Source organism: Lepidochelys olivacea (assembly GCF_965140295.1).
Source record: "Lepidochelys olivacea isolate rLepOli2 genome assembly, chromosome: 4".
Taxonomy (NCBI): domain Eukaryota; kingdom Metazoa; phylum Chordata; order Testudines; family Cheloniidae; genus Lepidochelys; species Lepidochelys olivacea.
Genome location: NC_140414.1, coordinates 99,022,121 through 99,049,490, shown reverse-complemented (window position 1 = coordinate 99,049,490; position 27,370 = coordinate 99,022,121). Strand labels below are relative to the sequence as shown.

The following is a 27,370-nucleotide window of genomic DNA, read 5'->3' as shown; positions in this document are numbered from 1 at the left end:
GGGTAAATGGGATGAGTTAGTTACAGGCCCATCAGCCTGACATCGATCCCACACAAAATAAATGGAATGGCTGCCATAGGATTCAATTACAAAAGAATTAGAGGGTTACATTAATGACAATCAGCAAAAGTTTATAGAAAACAGATCCTGTCAAATTAACATCAAGTTTGGTAGATAAAGTAACTAGTATTAATGTAACAGACTTCTTTCTGTAAGGCATTTGACTTGGATCACAAAACATTTTGATTAAAAAAACTTGAATACAAAATCAAGTAGGCACATGTTAAACGACTTGAGAACTGGCTAACTGGTAGGTCTCAAGGTGTAATTGTAAATGGGAAATTATCAATGAGTGGATAGGTTTCCAGGGTGGGGTCATAAGAAACACAAAAATGGCCATACTGGGTCACACCAAAGGTTCAGCTAGCCTAGTATCCTGTATTCCGACAGTGGCCAACGCCAGGTGCCCCATAGGGAGCAAACAAAGGTTATCATCAAGTGATCCATCCCCCATCGCTCATTCCCAGCTTCTAGCAAACAGAGGCTAGGAACACCATTCCCGCAGGGATTGGTTCTTGGCCCCACACTATTTAATATTTTTATCAATGACAGAGAAAAAAATAATCAAAATAATAATTGATAAAGTTTGCAGATGTCAAAAGGTTGCGGGAGTAGTAAATAATAATGAAGAGGACAGGTCACTGACAGAAAGCAATCCAAATTGCCCTGTAAACTGGGCACAAGCAAACAACGTGTGTTTTAATGGAGCCTCATATAAAGTCCTATCTAGGAACAAAGAATACAAGGCCATACTAACAGGACAGGGGATGCTATCCTGGGAAACAGTAACTGAACAAAACCTGGGAGACTATGGTAGATAATCAGCTGAACCCAAGTGCAATTCCAGGGCAATGCTGTCACCTAAAGGCTTATGCAATCCTTGGATGTATAACAGGGGAATATCGAGTAAGAGTAGAGAGGACATATTTGAGTGCTACTCAAATTGTAGACGCAAAAACTAGGCAGTAAGCCACAAGAGTGTTGATAAATAGGAGATGGTTCATGGAAGAGCCGCAAGAATGATTAAAGGATTGAAAAACATGCTTTATAGTGATAGTCTCCAGAAACTCAATCTATTTAGTTTAGCAAAGAGAAGGTTATGGTGTGACTTGATCACAGCCTATAAGTACCTATCATGGGGAACAAAAATTTGATAAAGAGATCTTCAATCTAGGAGTGAAACACATAACAAGATCCAGTAACTGGAAGTTGGAGAGACATATTCGGACTAGGAATAAAGGCACACATTTTTAACAATGAGGATAATTAACAATTTGAACAATCCACCACAGACATCATGGCTTCTCCACAACTGGCAATTTTAAAAATCAATGCTGGAAGTTTTTCTAAAATATAAACTCTAGTTTAAACGGTAATTCGAGAAAGTTCTATAACCTGTATTATGACTATAATCTATGAATTACAGAGTTTTAATTGAAAAGATCTTTACAGAACCTAGTAAGTCTGTGTACTACATTCATTCTAAAACTACCCAGGAGAATAAAGTCCATTTCTGGCATATGTTACCAAAAATTCAACTACATCCACAAACCAGTTATGCTCTTAACACTGTTGTAGAGTCTTAATATTTTAACTGGCAATAGTGAAACAGATCTGAATGGACAGAAAAAGAGATGGAGATTTTTTTTAGTGCTGCTTTTTCTGAGCCACCACCAATTGTGTAATCTTCAAATAAAAAATTAAAAGACCTGACCAAGAGACATTTTAAATGCCTCCTTCCAAGCAGTCATATTTCTGAATTCAAGCTTCCCCTTTATCTACTTACATGCATTCAACATACAGGTTTGTGAGTTTGCAGTGACACTTTATTTTAAGCATTTGGACACATGGTGGACATTGGTCAGGATGACAGGGCAAAATGCACGAGTGAGGGCAGCCTGGTGGTCGTGGCTTGGTACACGCCTCCTCACAGTGAGAACATTCTGGACTAGCCTAATAAAACAATACAAGAAAAATTATTGAACCAAACAGTTGTTTTGCTAAACATCATTTTAGTGAACTATTACATCTAGGGACAAATTTATGTAAAGAGGGAGCTTTGTTCTTCAATGAGATGTCTATCAAACTAAATACTAAAATATGTTTTTAATAGAATGGAAGGAATGCCTGCAATCGGTAGTCAAAGAGAGAGGCTCCTACGTTCCCGCCCAGACATAAAGAGGGCCACTTAAGATTAATACTTTGAAAAACTGCCACTCAGCACTACTATATTAAGTTTGCATCATTAAAAGTAGTTAATCAGGAAATGCTAAAGTTAAGACAGCATATATAAAACTAACTCTGCACCCCCAGTGTATATTCATCATGATGCAGTAATCTTGTAACATACTACTTCTTAAATACATTATTTTTTCTACAACAGCTTTAAAATACACTTGTACTAATGTAAGTTTCATTATGGTCCAAAAACTACTGATTTAGTACCACGTTTTGAGGGCTGCTGAATACTGCCTCAACTATGTACAAGTTACAAAATCTACAAGAGCCCTAGTCAACAGGGCAGATCACAGAGTTCGCGTTCCTTAGATGCTCATTTAGCCCTTGATTGTGCTATCAGATCCACAGGATGAGCAGATCTGACTGTACAGATGGGGCCTTAATGAGCACAGCAAAATATTTCTACACATGATCACACTCCAGTTCATAAGTTAACCAAATTAAAGAATTTCCTAAAGAATTAGGTTGTGTATTGCTCCTCCAGGAGGACTATCTTCAAGCCACATTTCAACTCCATAATGTTCTGACTGCAGGGCTGTTCAAAATAAAGTCATAAGATTTTTTCATTCATTCATTCAATAAGGAAAACGCCATTTCCCTCCAATCCCTCTCATTCTGCTCACACACGGTTGAGCTGTTTTCACTAACATTTAAAAGAAGTAGGCACCTCTGGGTGGTGATTAAGCATGGAAAGTGTCACCCCAAGAAGTGCACCTTCCAGTTACTCTTAACTTTCTGAAAACAGGTTGTAAGGTTGCATAACAGCCTTCTTTAATGATAGCAGGTTAACGAATAGAACAGATATTAGTACAGTGCTTTTCACCTGCAAAGTACTGAACAAACTTTAACTTGATGCAGGAAGGAGTCGTTGCTCAGAGATCAGAAAAATAAAACTAACCAGGCTTTTATAATAAGTCTGTAGTTTTGTATCTGCCAAAGAGCAGAGGAAAAAGTCCTAAAAGTAAGGGGTTAAAAACTTTATTTAAAAAAGTATTCAAAGCAAGCTTTACGATTTACTGATATTCTGCACTTTTTGCATTTCTCCCCCCTCAAACAGCAGTTTGAACAGCATTGGGATGGAAACCTACTATATAGCAGGCTGAAAAATTAGTACATCAGGATTATTGTATGATTAAAGTATGCATTTCAGAAAAAGGACAAAGACTCAATTCCACACAACATGGAGAATAATCTTTAAAAGGTTAAATTTTTGTCTGTATTGTAGTGAGGTTTAAATTTATTCCAATAGGGTTATTTACTTAGCAAATTCTAATCCACGTTAGCACAGAGTCAAGGAAACAAGCACTATTTCCTTCAGTGGTTAATATAAATCTCATTACTGAACAGATAGAGATGGGCACATAAAGCAACAGCTTTACTTTCATTCATACACTAAATGTGCCACTTTTTTTTTTTTTAACTTTAAAACATTTACTTTAAAACATTTGTTGAATATAACAAACAGTTAATATTTAACCTTCAGAATTTTATAATAACATTTGACTGATAAAAAGGGTAACATTTACTTCTATTGTTCTCTGACGCCGATATCTTCCAGCTAGGCTTATTCAGATGGCCATCAACATGCCATCCAGAGAGCACTTCAAACCATATAATTTCCTAGCTGCCTTCCCTATCCAGTGGCAAGTAGATCTCAGGGAGGGGCCTATGTCTCACCAGCTGAGCTCAAAATTGAGTAATGATGAGTAATAAGGTGCTTTTTCTCACCATCAGCTCAATTTTGAGCTGGGCTAGTGAGACATAAGCCTGATCTATACACACAATATCAAATAAAGGGTGTTATTATAGACCAATTTAGTTACACTAGTGCAAACCACTACTCTTACAATCAGTTTAAAACTGGCATACGTTGGGGTTTACCTTGTGTTGGTGAATTTGCAGTTGCAAGCTAAACATCTACATAACCAGTTTTATACAGATTGGGGAGTGTCCAAATAGGGGTTTACACAGTTTTAACCTACTTTTTTTTTTTAAAAACAGTTTTTAGTTAAATCAGTGTAACTTATGAGCACAGACAAGGCCCTATACAGATTGTTTCTTTCCAAACAGAAACACACAATTTCAGGTAAGTAATTTGTCCTCACTCCAAGAGGCAAGTATTGTTGGAGTGTTCCACTTGTGAAGATTAAAATTTTACAGTGAGCCATGAAATGCATATAGTTAAGCTAGACTCAGAACAGAGAGTAACTGAAGGAATAGAGTAATAACCTTTATAATAATTTCTTTGATGAGACATAAAACTAAGAAAGATGACAATTTATTTAAAACTTACAGGTATCCCACAAAACTAAGATTCCATTACCTCTATTGGCTCCCTGTTTTATACTTACAACAAATTCTGCACATCCTCATCATTATTGCCTTTTGAAACTCTGCCCCTCCTTTTTTTCCATTTTAAATGAGTTCTGCCCCTTCCACTCCAACAATGCTATGCAAGATCACCAGTTTGTCTATGTCCCCAAAAAGCATATTCACACTTCTTCCATGCTGCTTCTTAAATGTGGAATGATCTTCTTGAGTTAGCCCATAAACTCCTCCTCAAAACACACTTCTACCATGCTGCTGACAGGAAAATGCAAATTCATAATGGCTAAGCAGAGGGCCAGCAGGGATCAGAGATATTGATTTTGTTTATACCTTATGATTAAAAAAAAACAAAGCAATTCATCATCATCTAATTGAGCACAGCTAGCCAAAGCAACCATGTATTTTAGGGAATGGAATGAAGACATAATAATTGTTACATCAGCTTGTTGCATCTTGTCTTAAATTAAGTAGTAAGAACCAACACCTATCCTAAAGTCTAGTAACGTGTTAGTACATTGCCTAGCACATCAGTGCCCCCAATCCAGAATGAGACTTTTGGATGCTGCCATAACAAATAAAAGCCAGAATTCTGTAACATGGAATTAAAACAGGACATTCCATCTATAGGAGGCAGCATGAAAGAAGCTTGTCAGAGAATCGGGAAAAATCTACACTAAAACCTCAAATCGCTGACTTGGTGGTGATAAAAATTTAGGTGAAAAAGGTTCCATGCAGTTGGCCTTATAGCTCTCATGGAACGAGGTGACCAGTTGGTTAGCATCACTGACAGGCTCTAACTACCTCTTGTTCTGTGGTGGCACTGTTTCAAGAGTCAACTGACAAACAAGTAATGTACGACTGGCTAGCATCAATTTAGCCAAGGAAGATGATGGGTTTTTATAAGTCTGCCTCAGAGAAAACCCAGGGTGCATTTTTATGTCCAATTTACAGAGCACGAAGAAACCTACACTGGTAGGTGGGTTCAATGGTGGTTAGGATCAAGTTTTACAGTGAGTCCTCCTACCTCCTTATGCTGTTGGGAGTATAAGATACAACTTTCAGAATTAAAGTTATATTTTGTACCCCAACTGAATGCTGCTCAACTGTCCAAATTTCTAGCATGCCATGTAAATCCAAGATCTCTGGACTAATCATTGGACATGAAACCCTTCTTGGTGAGCTGCTCAACTGAGGTTAAGCATACCGGAATTAACAGAACCTGTATCTGAAGAGCTTGTAAAGTTGTCTTTTCATACCCATGAATGGCTCAAAGGAACTGCTGAAACAGTCAGCCCCAAAACTCGTGCCTTTGTTCTAACTAGAATTTTACTCTGCCCAAGTCAATAATCCTCTATTTGGAAGGCCCTAATAATTGGAACTTGTTAGTGTCCAAAATCATCTTGGTTGTAACATACTTTGCGAGGAAGGAACAGATCATCTAACAGACCGAAACGTTCAATGAGAAAATTTCATGAGTGGTTCCCAAATCAAGAAGGAAATGTAATCCTTTGTGAACTGAGACAATCAAGATGAACCTTTGCTACACCTCAGCAAAAGATTTACACTCTTCTCCATGCAGTATGAGGGTTCAAACACTTTTTCTTCCTCCAATTTTTGCAGGCGCACTGACCCTGTGACCCAGGGACCTCTAGTGCCAAATGGCAGAGGGCACAGGGAGTGCTTAGTTTTAAAGGGATCCCCTGCATTGGATATATGCATAATACTTCACTATGAATGGCATCTACCAAGAGCCCACTGGCATCATAATCATTGCAAAATGTATGAACAGATAATGTCTAAGGAATTATGTATCTGTACTGAAAATTATGTTCCTAAGGTATATGAGATAAGGCAGGTCACCAGAAGGTGATAAACATGCTCCTTTCAGGTAGTAGGGAGGAGATTCTCATCTCTCCTCTGTCTGGTCACACATGTATTGTACACTTCACAACAGAGGCCTATCTGCAGTCTGAGCCAAATGCCAAACAAGAGATTGTGAAGTCGACAAGAAAGAGGCAAACAGGAAAAAGCAATTAGCAGCGGGACTTCCTGTTTATGAGTAACATTAATGTTTTAGGGGAGTATTGCTGGGGGTACTGGGAGACGCCCTAGAGCTTTTCCACTGAGGGAAGCAGACAGCATGACTTGCCTCATGAATGAAAGATTACAGCCAACCTGGCTGTAAAATGCTGGAAGGACTTTGGGGGTAAGCATTAGTTACATAAGTCTAGGTTTTAGAATGCATGTTATGATTTTATTTTATATGCAACCATTTATTTCCAATATTTCTACCTGCCACCATTTGGATCTCTTTCCTTTGTTAAATGAACTTTTAAACTTATACTTTAACCTTATTTAAGTGCTACAAGATAAGCAGAGCGATGAGCTCAGTGGTAACTGACAAGCTGGGGAGTACTGCTTCTTTGGGAGCAGTGAATCTGTAACTACTGTAAGTGTTCAGTGGAACAGGGACTGGACACTCCAATGGGACACTCGGAGGGCTCAGGGGTTGAAGTGTGCCCATCACTAGCCTGCAGAGAAACATTAGAGCCTGCATAGGCTGAGAGGGAAGTGTTTGTGTTGCCTGTGGTCAATGGAGCCAAGAGCTGACCCACAGCAGACACAAACAAGGCTTCCTCATGCTAAGAGCTGGCGGTAGCAGGGTGCCTCTCAAACCTAGGCAGACCCAGGAAGGACCACCGACCCTTAAGTGAGATTAGGACAGACACCGTGACCTTAGTTGCCTTTACTGGCTACAGTAAGTTTTGTTTCCAGTCCTGCTGGATCTGATCAGACTGAGTATGCCAGTTCTGATGACTAACCCCCCTTTTAGTCCTATTACTATGGTGGTGTTAATGGACCATCTTCACCTTGAAAGGGCCCTGGTAATGTGTGTTACCTACTTATGTTTAACAATCTGTTCCACCTAGTATTTAGCTGTGACACTTTGAATACTTTTCCCAGACCTGAAGAACTGCTACGTGTAAGCTTCAAAGGTGGTCTCTCTTACCAACAGAATTTGGTCCAATAAAAGATATTACCTCACCCACCTTGTCAACTCAAAACTAGGGCAGTTCTTCATCCCTACCCAATCTCTCATTTTTGTTTCATCGTACCTCCAGCAACTACAATCTTCTAGCCCCTGGCTTCACGTACTCAACAAGCAAATAATCTTATAGTGTAGGAATTTTTTTTAAATAGTCTCTAGTGGTCTCTTGATGGATCTTAACATGCAGTCTCACTACTTTTTTGTGTGTGGAAATCTCAGCCTTGTGGTTCTGACATACTTCTAGTGACGAGGTAGAATTTCTCTACTGTTAAAGGGTTTGCTGGCTTTCTGTACTGCAAGTTTGACTGGTGAGCAATTTCTCCCCAACAAACTATCATGGGGTTTGTGAACCCCCCTTACCTCACCCCTCAAGATAAACTTGGATTCCTCCCAACACTACATCAGTAGGCCACACAACCCAGGAAGAGTTGTCATATTTGACTTTGGAGGAAGTTTATAAAAATACAAAAAAGTGATACTGGACGGGGGGGGGGGGGGAGAATCTACGTGACTACTTAGCTTTAAATGTTACAACAGAAATAATAACAGTGCTTAATATTTACAAAATAGCTAATTAACAACTATCCCAATTTTAAAGATGAAATGAAAACACAGAAAGGTTAAGTGACTTGCTAAAGGTCGCCAAGTAAGTCACTGATAGAGCTGGAAACAGAACCTTTGTTTCCTGACCGCAAATCTTGTGCTCTTGAGCCAAGAACAGACGAAAGAAAAATACAACCTCTAAAACTTACCTTTTGCCTGTCAGTATTACCATTTACTTTGGTAAATTTATGACATTCCTTCATGCAGGTATGATTCTTACAATCAAGCAGCCGTCCACAAAATCTTTTACATGAGTAGGGGCCCGCAGAGTGACATGGTAAAGGACTCGCCTAAAAGGTTAAAAAAACCCAACGTATGGCATTAGTACCACGATAGAGAACTTCTGGTGCTTCTGAATGTCTGACAAATAACCTTAATTAACACAGTAAAATGAAAAGTTCAATTAAGTTTATGTACTTGATTTTATATTATACCTAAGTAAATAAAAAAACTAACAAGCTTGCTTTCTGAAAACAGCTGCTGAATATCTGGAAAACAGACTATCAGTTGCAGACTTTCAGTGTGTTTTAGTAATACTTTGCACATCTATTGTGCCTTTTGCTAGAGACTTTCTAAGTGCTTTACAACTGTTAAAGAATTAAGCCTCACAATAACCCTGTGGAGACACTATGTATAGTGAGCTCACTCAAAGTCCATTCTAGTTCTAGAATTAAGCTCCAGAATCTCCCTACACATCGGATATATCATCGGATACATCATCTCTAAAACCAGAACTTTAAGCATATCCACTGTAACTCCACAGAGAAACAGAACGCAGAAAGGTGTCCAACATCAAACAGTATGTCAGTGTCAGAACTAGAATTTAAACTTATTCACTCCCAGTTCCCCTCCTTTAACTAATGCACCATGTTCACATTCAAAATGGTTTGTGATGCTGTCACCCATCCATTAGGAATTGAAAATTGATAATTTCACAGAGCACTGAATACAAATTTTGTCAGACTAGGATAACTTTCAGTAACTACTTTCATTTTGGCTAGACTACAACTGAGAAGTTAGGAGACTAAAGGCTCCATATTGTTACCTATACACTGACACTTCCAAATATTTTGTGGGCCTTATGCAAAGTTCTGCCCCTGCCCCATATAACTGGGCTCTCCCTCCAACTCTCACATACACCTAATTTCTATAATAATTCATTTTTGTGGCTGTGTGGACTTGGTGACAGCCCTTTCAGGGGCTGGGAAGACAGAAGATGGAACTGAAGTAGGATATCCTCAACAGGGAATCTGAGAAGTGTTCTGGATGGCAGGTTGGTTATATGATTGTGGCATGGGACATGTGGAAGGCTGTCATTGCCAAATTACTCCACTTCTCCACAGTATCATGGGGAAATTGAAGCTATCTATGCTGGCTGAAGCGTGAGCCATCTTCCCAAATACCTAGAAGTATGTGGCTCTTTGGGGTAAAAAAATTACACTTTAATATTTTAAGTTGCTTCCTTTTCTTCTCAGGTTTCACTTCCACTTCCTGACTTCAGGCAGGTATTAGTCATTCTGCTGTGAATGTCAGTGACAGATCAAAAGAGCATCTTAAAGAAAACATTATAGTGTTCCAGCAGCAGGAGACTAAACTAGAATGACTAATATAATTAATCTCACTATCATTATCAGCACAAGAAATCCATAGCTTCAAGGAGGCTGATGGGGTGGAGATAATAGGAAAAAAGTTGATGAGAGTGGAAGGTCACTTTTAGAAACTGATTAGGAACAAGTAAATATAGCCTCACCATTTCCCAGTACAGATCTACCAGAAGGAGACTGCAGAGGGACAGAGCTAAAAGAGGAAGTACAAAACCTTCTAAATTTGAGCAGTTCATCCCAGTCTTTTCTGCATGAAAAGTGGTTTTGATATCAGCAACAGAACAACCTAAAGACCTGCCTGCAACTGGAAAGCGGAATTAAAACCAAAGAAAAATATAGGAGGAAGTTTAAATACTAGACATGGAGGATTTAGGAGTGGATGGACTGTTTGTTTTTGGTTTTAAAATTAGTATTTGATTACATTTTAAATTTTAAATAGGTAGTTAGGGAACTAAAACCACAATAACTGTACTTTAGGCTAAGACTGAACCACATCTAAACAGGAGCTAGCATAAAAGAATGTACACATGCAGAGTCAGATTAATATAATCTATTGCCACAGAATTCAAAAATGAAATTAAAATTATGAGAAAAAACAAATTAGAACAAAATCAGAACATAAAACCACAATGGAAGACACCACCAAAATGGTTGTATACTACCAAAAAAAAAAAAAAAAACACGAACAAAAGCCTGGCTGTTCTTTGCATACAGAGGTCAGAACATGTAGAGATAAAGTGAGAAAGGCTAAAAGTCAAGTAGAGTTGGACCTTGCAAAGGGAATTAAAACCAATAGTAAAAGGTTCTATAGCCATATAAATAAAAGAGAGAGAGAGAGAGAGAGAGAAAGAGAGAAGTGGTACCGCTAAACACTGAGGATGGAGCGGAGGTTAAGGATAATCTAGGCATGGCCCAATATCTAAACAAATACTTTGCCTCAGTCTTTAATGAGGCTAATGAGGAGCTTAGGGATAACGGTAGGATATGGAGGTAGATATTACCATATCCAAGGTAGAAGTGAAACTCGAACAGCTTAATGGGACTAAATCGAGGGGCCCAGATAATCTTCAACCAAGAATATTAAAGGGACTGGCACATGAAATTGCAAGCCCATTAGCAAGAATTTTTAATGAATCTGTAAACTCAGGGGTTGTACCATATGACTGGAGAATTGCTAACATAGTTCATATTTTTAAGAAAGGAAAAAAAATGTGATCCGGGTAACTACAGGCCTGTTAGTTTGACATCTATAGTATGCAAGATCTTGGAAAATTTTCTGAAGGAGGAAGTAGTTAAGGACATTGAGGTCAATGGTAAATGGGACAAAATACAACATGGTTTTACAAAAGGTAGCTCGTGCCAAACCAACCTGATCTTCTTTGAGAACGTAACAGATTTTTTTAGACAAAGGAAACACAGTGGATCTAATTTACCTAGATTTCAGTAAGGTGTTTGATACCGTGCCACATGGGGAATTATTAGTTAAATTAGAAAAGATGAGGATCAATATGAAAATTGAAAGTTGGATAAGGAATTGGTTAAAGGGGAGACTACAGCGGGTCATACTAAAAGGTGAACCATCAGGCTGGAGGGAGGTTACCAGTGGAGTTCCTCAGTGATCAGTTTTGGGACCAATCTTTTTATCACTGACCTCAGCACAAAAAGTGGGTGTGCGCCAATAAAGTCTGCGGATGATACAAAGCTGGGAGGTATTGCCAATTTAGAGAAGGACCAAGATATCATACAGGAGGATCTGGATGACCTTGTAAACTGGAGTAATAGTAATAGGATGAAATTTAATAGTGAGAAGTGTAAGGTCATGCATTTAGAGATTAATAAGAATTTTAGTTATAAGCTGGGGACGCATCAATTAGAAGTAACGGAGGAGGAGACTGACCTTGCAGTATTGGTTGATCATAGGATGACTAAGAGCTGCCAGTGTGATATGGCTGTGAAAAAAGCTAATGTGGTCTTGGGATGCATCAGGCGAGGTATTTCCAGTAAAGGTAAGATGGTGTTAGTACCGTTCTACAAGGCACTGGTGAGACCTCATCTGGAATACTGTGTGCAGTTCTGGTCTCCCATGTTTAAGAAGGATGAATTCAAACTGCAACAGGTTCAGAGAAGGGCTACTACGATGATCCGAGGAATGGAAAACTTGTCTTATGAAAGGAGACTCAAGGAGCTTGGCTTGTTTAGCCTAACTAAAAGAAGGTTGATGGGAGATATGATTGCTTTCTATATCAGAGAGAGAAATACCAGAGAGGGAGAGGAATTATTTAACCTCAGTACCAATGAGGACACAAGAACAAATGGATATAAACTGGCCATCAGGAAGTTTAGACTTGAAATTAGACGAAGGTTTCTAACCATCAGAGGAGTGAAGTTCTGGAATAGCCTTCCAAGGGAAGCAGTGGGGGCAAAAGACCTATCTGGCTTCAAGATTAAACTTGATAAGTTTATGGAGGAGATGGTATGATGGGATAACATCTTCACAATGGGAAGAGTCTATCTTTGAGTTTATTTTTCATTAAACAAGGTAATTCCATAGAATTATTCATTAAAGATAGCTGCAAATAGCTTCTTAAAGCACTTAAATACTACTCTATCATGTCAGGTTTATCTACATAATTTATTAGATTGTGTTTAGTTGCTGTATATATGTTTGGGGAAGTTTTAGCTTATGTATTTTTCTGTAGTGGGTATTTTAGAAGTCTATGCACCAGCCTTTAGAAGTCATGTAATCAAAGGGGTGCAGTATCATGCAGATTTCAAATACGTTCATGAGGATTTATTTATGGCACACCTTTGGAGTTCATGACAGAGTACAACTTACATGACTTAGTACTATAAATTTATCCCAAAGCCCACAAATATCTCTAATGTGGATGGGGCAGGGGGAGGAAGGATGACACTGTCTTAAAGGGGTCTGTGCTATAAGTAGTGACATACGTAGAACACAATCCTATACAGCAATGAGATATAAAAGGACACACGAATTCCAAAATCCAATGAGTGGGATTGTCCCAGCCATGCAGGAAGGAAGTTAAAATGCAGCAGATGTGATTTAATTAGGTGGCAATTTTATTAACATACCTCACCTGGAAAATACTCTGCAATCGGTTGTACAGCACAGGCCACCATTATTTCCTTAATCATTCCCACCTATTTGGGAGTACTGTTGTCAGCCCTCACCCATCCTAACCTGATCCTTGCCCATTGTTGTGACCATACCACCCCCCCATACGAGGGTAGGAGAAGCAATTGGAAAAGGGGGGTTGTCTCCCTACTGTACCAGACATTAAGAGAACCAAACCCTTTTCCCAGCTTCATTAAGGGATGCCTTTCCCGAAGTCCATTTCCAATGTCAGTTTTATGAGGGAACTGGACTCCTTACCTGCACTGGACTCTTGCTACCTGCTAGGTTGAGACAACTAGATCTAACCTCATTACCTACCCCAGTACAAACAATGGCCAATGTCCCACCTGAGCCAGCCTCTTCCAGTTGCCCTTGGCTTTGGAAACTGTCCCCTTTGCTCTCCCTGCATAGGGGAAACTTAAAGGCAGTAAGGGAAACTTAAAGGAGCCACAACCCCTTTTCATCCTGCTGAGTGGACAAAACCCCACTATACTGAGACTGCAGTGAGTACAGACTCACTGCAATCCTTGAGAAATAGCTTGAAGTGGTTGAAGTAAAACAGAGAGAAAGTCTGAGAAACGGTTGACGTAAAACAGATAGAAAGAAGGCGTGCATACATGATGTTGAAAAGGAGACTACTTACCACAAAGAAGAAATTATTTAGATCAACTATAAAATTACCGAGGTCAGTAAAAAATACTGATTTTGGTTGCACACATTAAGTCTATCTGTACAGAAGGCAATTTCTATAAAAAAATTCTAATACTTTGAAGAAAGCACATGTGAAGTGTATACCTTTTATCTAACCTCTGAAACTTTTCCTCCCACTGAAATTATGCACACACAAAACCATAAACCTAAATCTTGACTCTCACATACTTCACAAGTTTCCACAGATAAGCACTAAATGACCAAGGGAAAAAAAAACACCAATTTCATTTAAATCAAAGGAGACATACCGTACATATTTTTTTTCATTCACGCTACAGAACAATGTGTGCACAAGATTAGGACAGTTGTTTGCCAGTATTAAATATTTACTTAGTCTTTTAAAGACTACATACATCTTTGTAACATTTGACCTTCCATATTATTATACAAGATGGTGTCATTTCTACTTCAACTTTCAAAACTAATTTGTAGATGCACTTACATGATATCTACATCATCAAGCCAACAGTACATGGTGTACCAAAATGCAGACGCTCATTTTATATAAAAACATTCCAGCATAAATTGGAAATATATTGAGGAAAGTTATATGGGAACAATGAACATCTGATTTAAAAACCTCATGGTTATGATTACAACAATTATGTGAATTATGAATCATAATGACCGCTAACAAATAAACTTTACATCTCGATTGTCTAATTTAAAAGAGCTCTAAATTAGAATGTCACTGATATTACAAAAAGGAGTACTTGTGGCACCTTAGAGACTAACAAATTTATTTGAGCATAAGCTTTCGTGAGCTACAGCTCACTTCATCGGATAAATGCATCCGATGAAGTGAGCTGTAGCTCACGAAAGCTTATGCTCAAATAAATTTGTTAGTCTCTAAGGTGCCACAAGTACTCCTTTTCTTTTTGTGAATATAGACTAACACGGCTGCTACTCTGAAAACTGATATTAAAAAACTTGACATATTAGTGAAAAGTCTGCAATAAGCCTAACAAAACACCTGCTAATACTATCATTAAAATGTAGCTGTAAATTTTAAAATTAGTGAAAAATTAATTATAAAAAGTGGTAAATGATTTTTGGATTACTTTTCTAACTGTTAAATGATTGTGAAAATTAATTACATTTTCCTCTAGAGCAGTGGTTCCCAAACTAGGCTTCGTGAAATGTTACAGGGCGTTCTCAAGAAAAAATTCCCTAACAGCGGACAGAGCTGTCCCTCAGGACCCCGGGGCCAGCAGCCCAGAGCCCCTGGACTTCCAAGAGCTAAGCAGTTCAAAGCCAGCATATCTAACACACAGAGGAGATTTAAACTTCAAGACTCCTTATAAGAAATACAAAGGGAGGTAGGTTTTTTTGCTGTTCTTAAAATGAAACAAGCAGCTAGTATCGTTTTTAAAATGATGAACAAGTTTAAGCTTCGTTGTAACCTGAGTGGTTTGCCTGGACTGCTCAAGACCTGAATGCTTGTATAGGAGGAATTCTTGATGTGAGTTGGCTTTTTTAAATCCCTACATGCTGTTTCACATCCGATACTCCTTGATGAAACCAAGGAGCCTTGTTGTTTAACAGGCTTATTCAAAATGATACAAGCAACAGAAGTGAGATCTCAGAAGAGTGTTGCCATTTTCATAATATAATAAAGATACTATAATGATAAATAATAATAAATACATAGTGTGTGATCAGGATGTCATAAAAACCAATTTTATATTGCCAAGATCACTGCTTTTCTAATTTATACTCAGGTAAAGGATAAAATCCCTGGAAATGTTCATTTTTAGGAGGGGGTTCGCGAGACTCGGCATTTTAGTGAAAGGGGTTCACGGGTTGTTAAAGTTTGGGAACCACTGCTCTAGAGAAAATCTCTACTACTAGATTATAGAAGGCTGCACCAAATGAAAAGTTAATTCTCTGGATCTCTCATAGGAGAGTCTCCACCCCACGTCCAATCTTCCCACTCTGCATCTAAATCACACAGTGGCATTACCATTTACTGTCGCATATGCAATGCAAAGCCTCCATCCCTTCTGAGGAATAGTGTAGTGATGGCAGCTACTTGGACAAGAAAATTTGATGGGGGAGAGGAGGAACATTGCTTACATATAAGCCGAGCGAAATATTTAATGAAACAGACAACATGCAATTAAATACACTCACTAGTGCAAGAGCATTTCACCATTATAACCTGTATAAAATGTACAAAAACAACAATAATTTTGTGGATACATTTTAACACGGCTACCCCAATACTTGTATAAAATGTCGTTTCAAAAGCCAAGAACTTAAACTTTGATCAAACAACCTAAAATTCAACTGTTATACATTTTCTAATACAAAATGCTATAATACTGTCCTAATGAACACGACAGCACTCAAATAAAAACATTTCATAGATTTTAATGCAAAAAATATTTTGTAAGAACTAATTAATCAAAACAAAATGATGCACACTTCATATTCACTCAAATGGTCATTTCTCTGTGACTCACCTCATGCTGCCCAAGACATTCCCTGCAAAGAAGGGAAAAAAAATATTGAGAGAATTGCAAACAGGTGTACTCCTTAAAGCAATAAGGCATCTGAAGCAATGTCAATGTTTTGCTGTGGGAAATAATCAGTTATAAAACATCAGTTCCACAAATGCATAGAACTTCTGATGCAGCTGTGCTGCTACAAGGTCTCCTCCATAGCCACCCTATGCCGATGGGAGAGAACTCTTCAGTCAACATAATTAAAACACCTCAACAAGCAGCAGCAGCTGTCAACACTGGTGCTTCTGTCAGTGCAACTTATGTCGCTCTCAGGGGTGTTTTTTTCACATCCTTGAGAGATGTAAGTTATACCAACAAAAGTGCTAGTGTAGACATAGCTTAAGTCTGAGAGTTCACATGAATTTAAGGGCATTCCTAGATATGGCCTCAGTTAGTAGGAGTGACCAGTACCTTTTAGCAAAGATGCTCCCTAATCCACTTGTTCTAATTCTCCCCTAACACCACCCCCTTTCAGCAACAGTCTCATGGAGGGCAGCTCTACATGGCACCACATCAAGGTCAAAGGGTGGGTCCAACATTCATGCTGCTTTTGGAGCGCAACTACACTGTTAGATCAATGTGTTAACCTCTAATTTTCCATTCTTACTTGGATTCTAATTTATCGTTTTATAGACAGAATAAAGTATTCCAACTGCAGACTCAGCAAGGCTGTATAAAGAAATGTATTATCTTTATTGCAGAAACTTCTGAATTATTGTTTTCTAAGCATACTCCTTTGAGTCTTTTAATAGGCATTATTTTCCCTATTTCACAATTTTAGAGGCTTTTTCGTAAGTGGTCTACTCCTGTAGAAATTTATTTCTTCCTTCAGATGGTCAAAGATACAAAACAATGGCGGAACCCAGGAGAGCCTAAATCAATCTTCTGCTCAGTTTGTGTGTTGATGGTGCTTACTTTCTACCTTTGGTTGAGTACCAGGTTCAGATCTGCAGTATCTTTTCCAAAGAGTATCCTTCTCATTCCTCTACTGGAGCCTCCTATTGAAAGCTTCACTAAATTTCAGGTACAATGACCCCAATCCTCAGATCTGGCTAAAGAACATGGAGGAATTTAGGCTAGAAGGCGGGGGTGGCAATAATTGTTCTGACATACGGCAGCTACCAACAACTCCAAATGGCTTTTCCAGTTGCCACAAAACAGCAAGATACAGGGACACCCCACTGATGCTACTTTCCTCTGGCTACAAGAAAGAGTTGGGAGCACAGGAACCTTCGAGGGGCTCTACATCATTGAGGAATCCCCATATCCTGAGATGATTCACCAGTAGTCAGTTAATCTGGTTTACAGCATCTTTGTCCTTCATATCAGCACAAAATCTGTCCTAGTGCAGGAGGAAAAAGCTGGCCCAGTACGTTCACAATACTTAACTTTCCAGACATTCCTTTTAAACTCTTCATAAAGGCCGATATTAAATTTGTTTTTATCCAGCCCTTTGGCCTCTCACCTATCTAAAGTTGTCAAATAACAATTAACAGAACTACTGACAACTGTTTATGAACATGGTTGTTTTGCTTTATCCTGAAGTGTGCTTTCTACATCTCCAAGCCCCTTTCACCTCAAGTATTGAACAGGCCCAACCCTGATTAACTTCTAAAACCAGATGAGATCATGTATGTTCATCAGACTAATATCAGCTGTTCTTCAAAATATTTTGCATTTAGCCATTGTCTTTTCAAATGCAAGTTTCTCCCAACCTTAAACTATTCATTCCAGGATACCATTAGGAATGTACCATATCTGATTTAAGGAGATGTATATTTTGTGGTAAGGCACTTGACTGGAACATTGACTAAGCAGGGCAGAAATATTAATATTTATAATATTACTATTCATATTACATCATAAACAAGAGCTCAGAGACAATTTAACAACATTCTATTTTGAGAATGGTCATTTCCTTATTTAGGTCCCAAAGCTGCAAATGTTTATTCACATGAGTAGTAACAATGAAATCAGTAAGAACACTCACATGATTAAAGTGAAGCACATGCTTACATATTTGCAGTATTTTAGTGAACTCTGAACGCTCAATATCCAACCTTTAGATATCTGTAAATGTCTTCAAGCAAAGCAAAGCATGCGTTGTTCACTCAGAGCTATATACTGTAGCTCACAGAGCGGTCTTTAGTATTTATTTTATTCAGCAGTAATGCAAGGAAACTACAGGCCTGTTTCCTGTAAGACATTGGCTTTAGCATTTAACATCAGGCTAGAAGCCTGTTAACTCTGGCACAGATAAATGGCCTAATGGTCACCTCTCAGTTTTGGGGAACTTGGACTAGAGTGCTTAAGGGGGAAGTTTGTCCATAACACCACCAGCCAACAATAGGAACATGAGCTAACACCAGCTTTTGGATACTGTAGGATGGGAACCTCTGCAGATGTCTGACATATAGGATAATAAATTGAGATCATTAATATACTAACCTATAGGAGAAGGGCACCCCAAAATTAATAGGGTGAGGAAATACAAATAAGGAAGAGGGGAGAAACTCCTACTGAATATGCATCAGACACAGAGGCTTCAGCGTAACATATTATAAAAGCGTATCCCACACTGCGGGCAGGAGGAGAGAGATATCCTTGGGAGGTGCCAGGATGATGGCCACTGGTGGTGATGAGGAAAATACTGACTAACATTTCAGGTTGTTCTGCAAGATCTGGTGCAAGTATATGGATGTTCAGATATACATTCTGTATTATCTCTATCTACCTTGCTAGGTTAGAGTGTTTGTGACTTTGCAAATATAGAAGAGTTCCTAAAGTGAGCGTGTTGTAACTGCACATCGGGGTTCTCAACTAAACAGTAATTTTAATAATACTGGTCCTGATCTTGGGACAAGAACCTGTCAAATCTCAGAGTGATAATTGTGAATTCTTAAGTAATCAATATACAATTCACAGATCGGGCTACAATATACGTCAAATCTGAAATGAAACAAGTGTTCAAGTTACACAACAGCAATAGAATTGACAAAAAAGTAAAATATTAAATAGGAGGATAGGTATTTACTTTCCATGCATGGTTATTCAAAATGACTGGACAGGTGAGTTTTTAAGGAGAAAATTTAGCTAATTTTATTCTTGTTCTCAGCACAAAACTGTACTCTAGAGAAAACTGTCTTACACAGCAGTTTAACACAGAAACGACATCTATATCAACCTCAAATACAGCACTGCTATATTCTTGTGTGTGTATTTAGGGGGCTTATAGCTTTACCTAACTTTAATCAGGCTGAATTTTTCCATGCGGGGTGTCTGCCTCACGTGAAATCTGGGAAATTCAAGGACAGGGCTATGGAAAAAAGGGAAAATATGTTTTGTCCATGCTAAAAAAAATTCTGATATTTTATTTGAAAAGCACTTGCAGACCCATGCTTTAGAGAAGGAATGTGAAATTTTGCAGGGGTGTGACCTGTGTTTCATGGATGTGCATTTTGCTGTCCCCATGAAAATCCATCCAAATTTGGCCAAGTCATAAACCTCTGAAAATGTGGGGAGGAAAAGAAATTGGAACTAGAAGCCTGGAGAGGGGGACAGGACAGAATCTGGGCCTAGCTAGGCAAGAAGACTGGGGATAAAGAGCGGTGGTGGAAGGTGGTGAGAGGAGACAGATTTGATGAGAACCCTGAAGAGTGGACAGTGGGACTGGCTAGGTGAAGAGAATGGAACTGGAGTGGGAAACAGACAAGACTGGGACAAGGCAGAAGAGGTCAGACTGGGGGGACATGGGTAGTGTGCCCTCTACCCCAGCCTGGAAAGGAACCCAACTTTCCTGAGTTTTGTCATTTCTCTGCTATCAGCAAAGGTGTAACAAAAGTGTTTATTCGCCTCTAGTGCTGGTCCATTTAGATTACTACCTTATGACTATTAATTACTCCAATAGTTCAAGTGCCACGTCTGTGTGGTGGATATAAAAGCTCCAACCCACCTGATGAACCATGCTGGTGTCAGTATGATGCCACGTGATCAGATTTGTTTTCCAGTTTGCTAGGAAATTACACACACAAAATGTCTAAAAGAACATTAAGTTTGCAAAGTCAAGTGCTTAAAAACTAAGAAATGCCAGAATTAAGGTTGCTGGTGCCACCTGAATTTGCCCTCCTTGGGTGTATGCACTATGTAATCACATACTATTTTTTTCCCCACTGTAACCCTGCCTCATTCAGCACACAAAATGGAGCTGCTCTAGGTAAAAAAAAAAATCATACTTGTTTAGTGAAGGAGGCTGTTGTCTGTAGGACCCTGCTTCATTTGTTCCAGAAACTCGAAAGTGAGTATTGAAAGAGGCAGGAGACTACAGGAAGACAAAGGAGGGTTTCATGGTAAAGGCAGTTAAATGCTGCCCTGGAGAAATGGATTCTATCCTGGCCTCTATCACGTATCTGATTGGTGGTGGGTTGCCAGCGGGGAGAGCCCAAACTCCTACGAAGGAAATCCCAACCTCTGGATCCCTGTGTGTTTTAAGCTTCCCTGGGTCTCAGAAAGTTACATCACTGTTTCCTTCCTTCATCCCTGTGGCACATTTCCTGCGCACCAATTCTCAGTCTGCTACACCTTACTGAGTAGCCCACCTGCCTTAGGCCCCAGGACCATGCTGGCCCCCCAAGATACCCCAACAGCTGGAAAATATACTCTCCCAGAATCCCATCAAATAAACTATAACCCAGAAGGCTTGTGTAACTTTCGATAGAGGCATGTTGTAGTTGTGTATATGTTATATGCGTCACGTTTTGCACAAAGACATTATTTGCTCTTTAATTACTCAGATGAAAAATATATGGATCTTTAAAAAATAAACTCTACGTGCATTTCCCTTCACTGTAGCTCACCCTTTCCTTGGGAGTGACCACCTGCATTGGTGGTTCTCCAGTCCCCTTGCCTCTGCCAGAGCCTGCAGTAGCTTCCATCATCCGGAGGTAGTAAAAATGGCTGAAGAGAACCCTGAAGAGAGCAGTTCCTGTATTTTTATAACCTTCCTGTCCCTGTCAGGTGACTCCCAGGATCAGACTCCTCAGGTGATCACAGAACCCTGCCAGGTAACTTCCAGACTACATTTCCCACAATAAACCAACTCCTGATGGGGATACAGTGTACTGTTTAGGGATATTCCTTTTCAATGGAAGGGCACTTCAGATTTAATGACCTTCTATTGGCAATCCTATCCCACTATGCTGTTGGAATTTCAGTCCAACATGGAGGTAAACTGATAGAGAAGGACAAAGAGGATGTACATTCAAAATTGAGTCAAAAGATACATACAGAAGGTTCATAATTTCACAGAGAATTAGAATGTATCTTTTACATCATCAGAGCCTCTGCAACAGAATTCCTATGTGATGCTAGTCAAATCATTTAAACCAGACTTTTCAAAGGTGGTCACTAATTCCCCATTTTGTGGGTAACTGACACAAGATACTGGATTCTAATTTACAGAAGTGCTGGGCATTCAAAGCTGCAAGTGAAGTCAATGGGAGAAGTCCTTTGAGCATGAAGTGCTATATAATGTTACATACTCTGAAAAATAAAGTCTTACGTGTCTCAAATGGGACACCCAAAATTAGTGGATATTTTTGCTCTCTCTGTGCCTCAGTCTCCTATCTGTAAAATGTTCTTTTAACACAGCTTTGTGCATTTGTTTATACAGATTTTAAAATCAGGCACTTATTTTACTCTTCCTATCCATCCCTTAGTGCATCGAGCAGACCATTCTAAGATGCTACCTATTGGCCACTGAAAGAAATTCCCTGCCTTTAGAGATACTATGTTTCCACCAAAAATGTAAGTCAGACATGCTGCATCAGTACAAAACCTTGTAAAATTCTGAAACACAAAAAGTGATGCCTTCAAAAACACATTACATAGCAATGAAAAATTTGATACAATTTCAAAGCAAAACTCCTTTTATACTTACGTTAGTAAAGGAATCTGACATGGGGGGCAAGGTAATGCAGTTTGAATAAAAGCTGGCTCAGATGGCTGTTCCCAGGGCCCGGCAGGTTGGTGCTGAGAGCAAAACAAATACATTGCTGTGTTTATATTATTGCATTATATAAATTGTGGCGACAACTCTGAGTCAACTGTTTAGCTATAAATATCCACAATGCCTGGTAAAATCTTAGTTCTAACAGGTCTATTTTCCCCCAACTGAAGAAATTCTATTACTAGAACTAAGACATGAATGCAGTACATGCCTGGATAATCATTTCATTTTCTGTCATGGCTAAGAATAGGAGACTGAAGGCCAAGTGGCTTTATTATACCACAAGTCACGATTTCATTCCCTTACTGTTTAACCTGAGGACAAGGACAAGTCAAAAATTAATAAAATCATTCTAAATGTTGAACAACAGAGGAAAGGCAAGTAAAATTAACAGTACATTCTCACCTGTTCAAAATACTCTACTCCAGGAGTATGATTACTTTGAAGTTCTTACTATACTTTGCACATGAAGTTTAAGGTCTGAAAGCTTCAACGTAGAGTTTCCTATTTTGAAACATAGTTTCCTATTTTGCTTCCTAATATGATAGTTTAGCAAATACCTGCCAGCTAACCATCAGTTTTAAACAGAGGCAAATAAAAATTAAGTTGACAGCTGATATTAAAAGCAAACAAGATATTAAATAAAATTGTTGACAAAAACTTAAACAATATGGGGTGGGGGGAGGAAGAGGAAAGAAAAGGAAGACTAGATTTACCTGTGGAAATATATGAAGAATCGAGTATCAGTTATGGCCAGGATAAAAAGCAATTAGATTTTAAACAAGGCAAGTAGAAGCAGAACCTTAATTTTTCAATTAAGTATCACGCAGCATATCGATCCCTAAATATTTACTCCTAGTAGCTATACTTTCCAACATAAAATCAGGGACAGAAGTGTTCATTTTCTTGTTAAGCAGAGTGCTAGTACTTAATACATTTCTGGCTATTGTCTTACCAAGCCAGTTTGCTTCACAAGAGCTTCATCGTGGCAAGAAGCAGGACACAAGTGACCGCACTTTAACACTTTCTGGCAGGACTGACGACATGCAGGGCAAGGGCCAAAGTGACAACTGTGTTTCTCTTGGCTGGGGTGATGGCAGGTTGGTGGCCGACTAAAGTAGAAAACCAAGAACAAATACAATATGAAACATGTAACTGCAGTCCCTGGGTATATGCATTAATACAATCACAAAAAATTAGGGAGCACAGTTTACTGTACTTAATAATTTTAAATAAAACCGATCAGTTATATTTAGCAGTGCTTTAATATGCTTATATAAAGCCACACATACACACACACACACAATGTATTTCACTAACTCAAAATGACCTTAAACACATAATGTCTGATTTGCCATACTAGAAAAAACCACTGGTCCACCAAGTCCATTAGCCACTTCAGGGGAAGGTTAAAAAAAAATATTTTTTTTACACACACACACACACACACACACACACACACGCGCGTGAGTGAATGTATGTACCTACCCAGTTATAAAGAACTATGTATTAGGGAAATGCCTTTCTTCACGTTATACCTTGAGCAGGATTAAAAATTTACACGGAGCTTAGTAATCATAAAATTATCCAGCAATAATATTTGACTCTGGGCCCCCTGTGGCAGTGAATTCCAAAGGCCAACAAAACACTGCAGGGAAATGCTTCTTCTCACATATGTTCCAAGATGCACTAACCATTGTAGAACATCCATACCAATACAGACAGACAGTCCAGCACATACAGTGTTTTCCAGCTCCACCTATTAGGAAGCAAGAAGGTAAAGAATCTAACAAGACCCCAGTTTGTCCACTATGTTCTTATATGGCCTCAAACTCTGTGGAAGCCAAGCACCTCACAAAAAAACACTGATGATTCATGAGTTCATCCTCACAATGATTGGGAAGAATGATCTCCAATTTATAAATGGGCAACAGACATGGAAGGTCCACAGAAAATGAGATACACGAACTGAATGCAGATTTCAATTGTCACTCAAGTACTCTAATCACCAATCTTCCTCCGCCTTCCACTCCAATTTAGACACTGCCTACTTCTCACATTTTTGCAAACCAGCCTTTTGCTTTCATCGTTTCCCCACCATCTTCTTCTCAAGACAAGCTGCACCCAAGAGACTTCAGCAGCCCCATCACCTCCTCTGCTGCCTACCAACGTAAGCAGCTCTACTGAGATCAGGCTGGCTCAGCTTCCACCTTTGCTTTAAGTGGAAAGTCAAACGTGGCACTTCAGGGACTTCAGCCACTTCTTCTCAGGACAGCCGAATGAGCTATTAACTTGAAAGTGTTATGCTCTTCTTGGGCACTTTCACTAGTGCTTTCTCTCCATCCCTGTAAACCCTCATGAACCATCAAAAATTTAAGATTTTCTGGATAAGAGAGCCATTCAATCAGTTGCCATAGGCAATCGGGGTAGGTCAGCTCAGTATTTTACTTTCATTACTCTTTCAAGCACAGGAATATGAGGTTTTGCAGTTGCTTCCTGAACTTGTGCAAATGAAAGGTTTGGATGGAAGCCTTAGGTCTCCTACCCCCCCACCCCCACAGGAAAGTTTCCATTGCTCAGCTGACCTTCAGGATACTTATCTCCATGTCCCCATCCACCTGGGCCACTGGAATGTTCTCTACCTCGCGACTGACAAACACTACCAGTTTGTCCCTCACTCCTTCAGTCTGTTCTATATAGGTTTTTTACACCATCCTCTTCCCTGTAGCATCTAAGCACTTTCCAGTAGTGCACTATATGACAAGATTAACATCTGTCACATGTGGTTTGTTCTCAATCCTCAGTTTTTCATCTATCCCCCTGGAGCTTCACAAGAACCTGGCAATTCTAGTGGCCAATTTTGATCAGTATAGGATATACTTGTTTCCCCCTCTCAAAGGCATCCTGATCAGAACCCTGTTGAAGCAGTTATGGGACAAGGTTCTGTAGTACCATGTAACCCAGGGCTTCCTAATCAATCAGGACAGTTCACATTTGCTTCTTTCAGGCTCTTCTGATCCTGGACAGTAGAGTGGCAAATGGACACACTTCTCCAGATAGGCTTTAGGGCTCTACTGAAAAGACACAAGACGTGAAATAATCTGGTCAAAACCTCTCTTTTTCTTCTGAACCACGTTGTATCCTGTGGTGAGCTACATCCTGGGTTTATTTTCAGCATCTACAATACTACCCTCTGGCCAGATGGCATTCTGCCTCTTCCTCCAAAAATCTCCTTTTCCACCAGCTGTCTCTTCCTTCCTTTCTAGATGTTCCAATTTACCCGATAACATGGTGGACCTTTCTTTTGCTACCCTTTTCTAGTTTCTGACTATGGATACCAGTCCGAGGATATGACTTGCACCAGCATTCCCGCACACTCTAGCAGACTTGGTTCCTTCACAGAGACTGATCATCAGCTGACTTGAGTCTCAGACCATCTTAGCCCTTCAGACACAAAAGGTATTGTACTTTCACAAGTACCTTCTGATTCAGCCTGGCAACTAGGCTGAGCAAGCAGGGACCAAGTGCACGCTTACTTTCAGAATCCCTCTCCTGGATCTGGGAAAGAGTGTCACTTCTTGTCACTTCAGGCAGTCTATTTGCAGGGGAAAATTGGAAGGGCAGTTCAGCTAACACCAACTGACAATCAGTGAATGACATTTCATTACCCTCAGCTTCAAGCAAATATGCTGCATCCTGGAATTTCAGTGATTGACTGTTACAGAATAAACTGATCTATCTTCCTTGCTCTCTGTACACTCAGGGCCTCACACAAATATGTTAATCTTTAGCCCAAAGTACTAGGCAAAGAGCCAAGATTCTGCTCCCCACAACCTTACTCCTCCCGCTCCCCTCAGTGCTTAAGGTGGTGAAACAGGACAAAGAAGAGATAATACTGTTAGTCTCTTCGTGAGACAGACACCCCTGGTTTCAGGAGCTGATGAGCCTGTTGGCAGATTGGGTCAACCTTTGAATCACATCAAACTATCATTTTCCCACTCTGCCAAATTCTGCTTTTCCCAGACAGACTTCACTTCCCAGATAAACAGGTTGACATTCTTTGTGTCTCATTCACAAGCATTCAGAGAGGTGTAGCAATTATTTTGAGAACGGTCATAAATCTATCACCACCAGACAGCATCTTGCTTGCCCACGAGCAAGTAAAACACCAGGGTCACAAACTGGTCAAAGATCAGTCTGCTAGTCATCGCCACTCCCCAGACAGAGTTGAAGACCTCATTTCAAAGGTGTTTAAGAAGCAGTGCAGTCTTCTCTACAAGTGGTAAAGTGCTGTCAATCCAGATCTGTCCATATCTGAAAACTGTTCCTTCAGACGCAGTTCTTCACAGGGTAATAAGTTAAGATCTCTTTCATATGGTAGTGCTATAAAGTTTGCTGTGTGTCAGTGACTGTCCCTACTGCTGGGGTAAAAGAAGAGTGATGTACAAAAGAAGTTACTCATTGGCAATTTCTTGTGTCACTGTCTCTCCCATACTACATCTCACTCTTTTTCCATAAGATGAGATGCTCCCTTATATACTTAAATCTCTTCCCTTCAGTTCTCTAACTCTCCTGCAGAAAGACACTTCCTAAGAAGGCAGGACTGTGACCTTATTTATAGTTTGACAGATTCTTTGCCTCTTTGAGGTAGAGCCATGACACTGTATGTCCTGCACTGTTCCATAATGGTAGAAGAGGACTGAAAAAAATAACTGCAAGGAAATAATTTTCCTTTAACATTATTTATTTTAACTTCATAGTGAGACAGTCAAGCTGGATCTTTAACAACTCAATAGAACCATTAAACCATTTAAATATACATGTACTTAATTATTAAAACTGTTTTCCTTGAACAAAGATAGCTGACCAAATTGTTTTCAGGCCTATGCCACACAAAAGCCTATCAAGCTATTAAGCTTTAAAACGAGCACATTCAAATCAATAAAATACATTTTCTATGGATTTCAGTGTGTTTTCCTCTTCCCATACCCAAAGACCACTGATTTCAGTGTACTTTCATATCATATACAGATTTTTTTTAAATGCCAGCTCTATTGGCAAATGAAAAGATTTCAGTAGTGCAAGGTATAAGCCACTAAAACCATACTTCAACTGTAAAAATGAGAA

At 39.3% G+C, this 27,370-nt stretch overlaps 1 protein-coding gene across 1 annotated transcript in view; it reads right to left on the bottom strand.

Moving 5' to 3' along the window:
* The window catches only part of NFXL1 (nuclear transcription factor, X-box binding like 1), an 87,510-nt gene that overhangs the window by 22,583 nt on the left and 37,557 nt on the right, over nt 1-27,370 (bottom strand). Inside the window, exons 13-17 of the mRNA XM_084626357.1 lie at nt 23,199-23,355; nt 22,175-22,266; nt 16,198-16,219; nt 8,428-8,568; nt 1,847-2,013 (exon numbers count right to left, since the gene is read on the bottom strand). Of these exons, the coding sequence (XP_084482483.1) occupies nt 1,847-2,013; nt 8,428-8,568; nt 16,198-16,219; nt 22,175-22,266; nt 23,199-23,355 (579 nt within the window). The remainder of the gene's footprint in view (nt 1-1,846; nt 2,014-8,427; nt 8,569-16,197; nt 16,220-22,174; nt 22,267-23,198; nt 23,356-27,370) is intronic.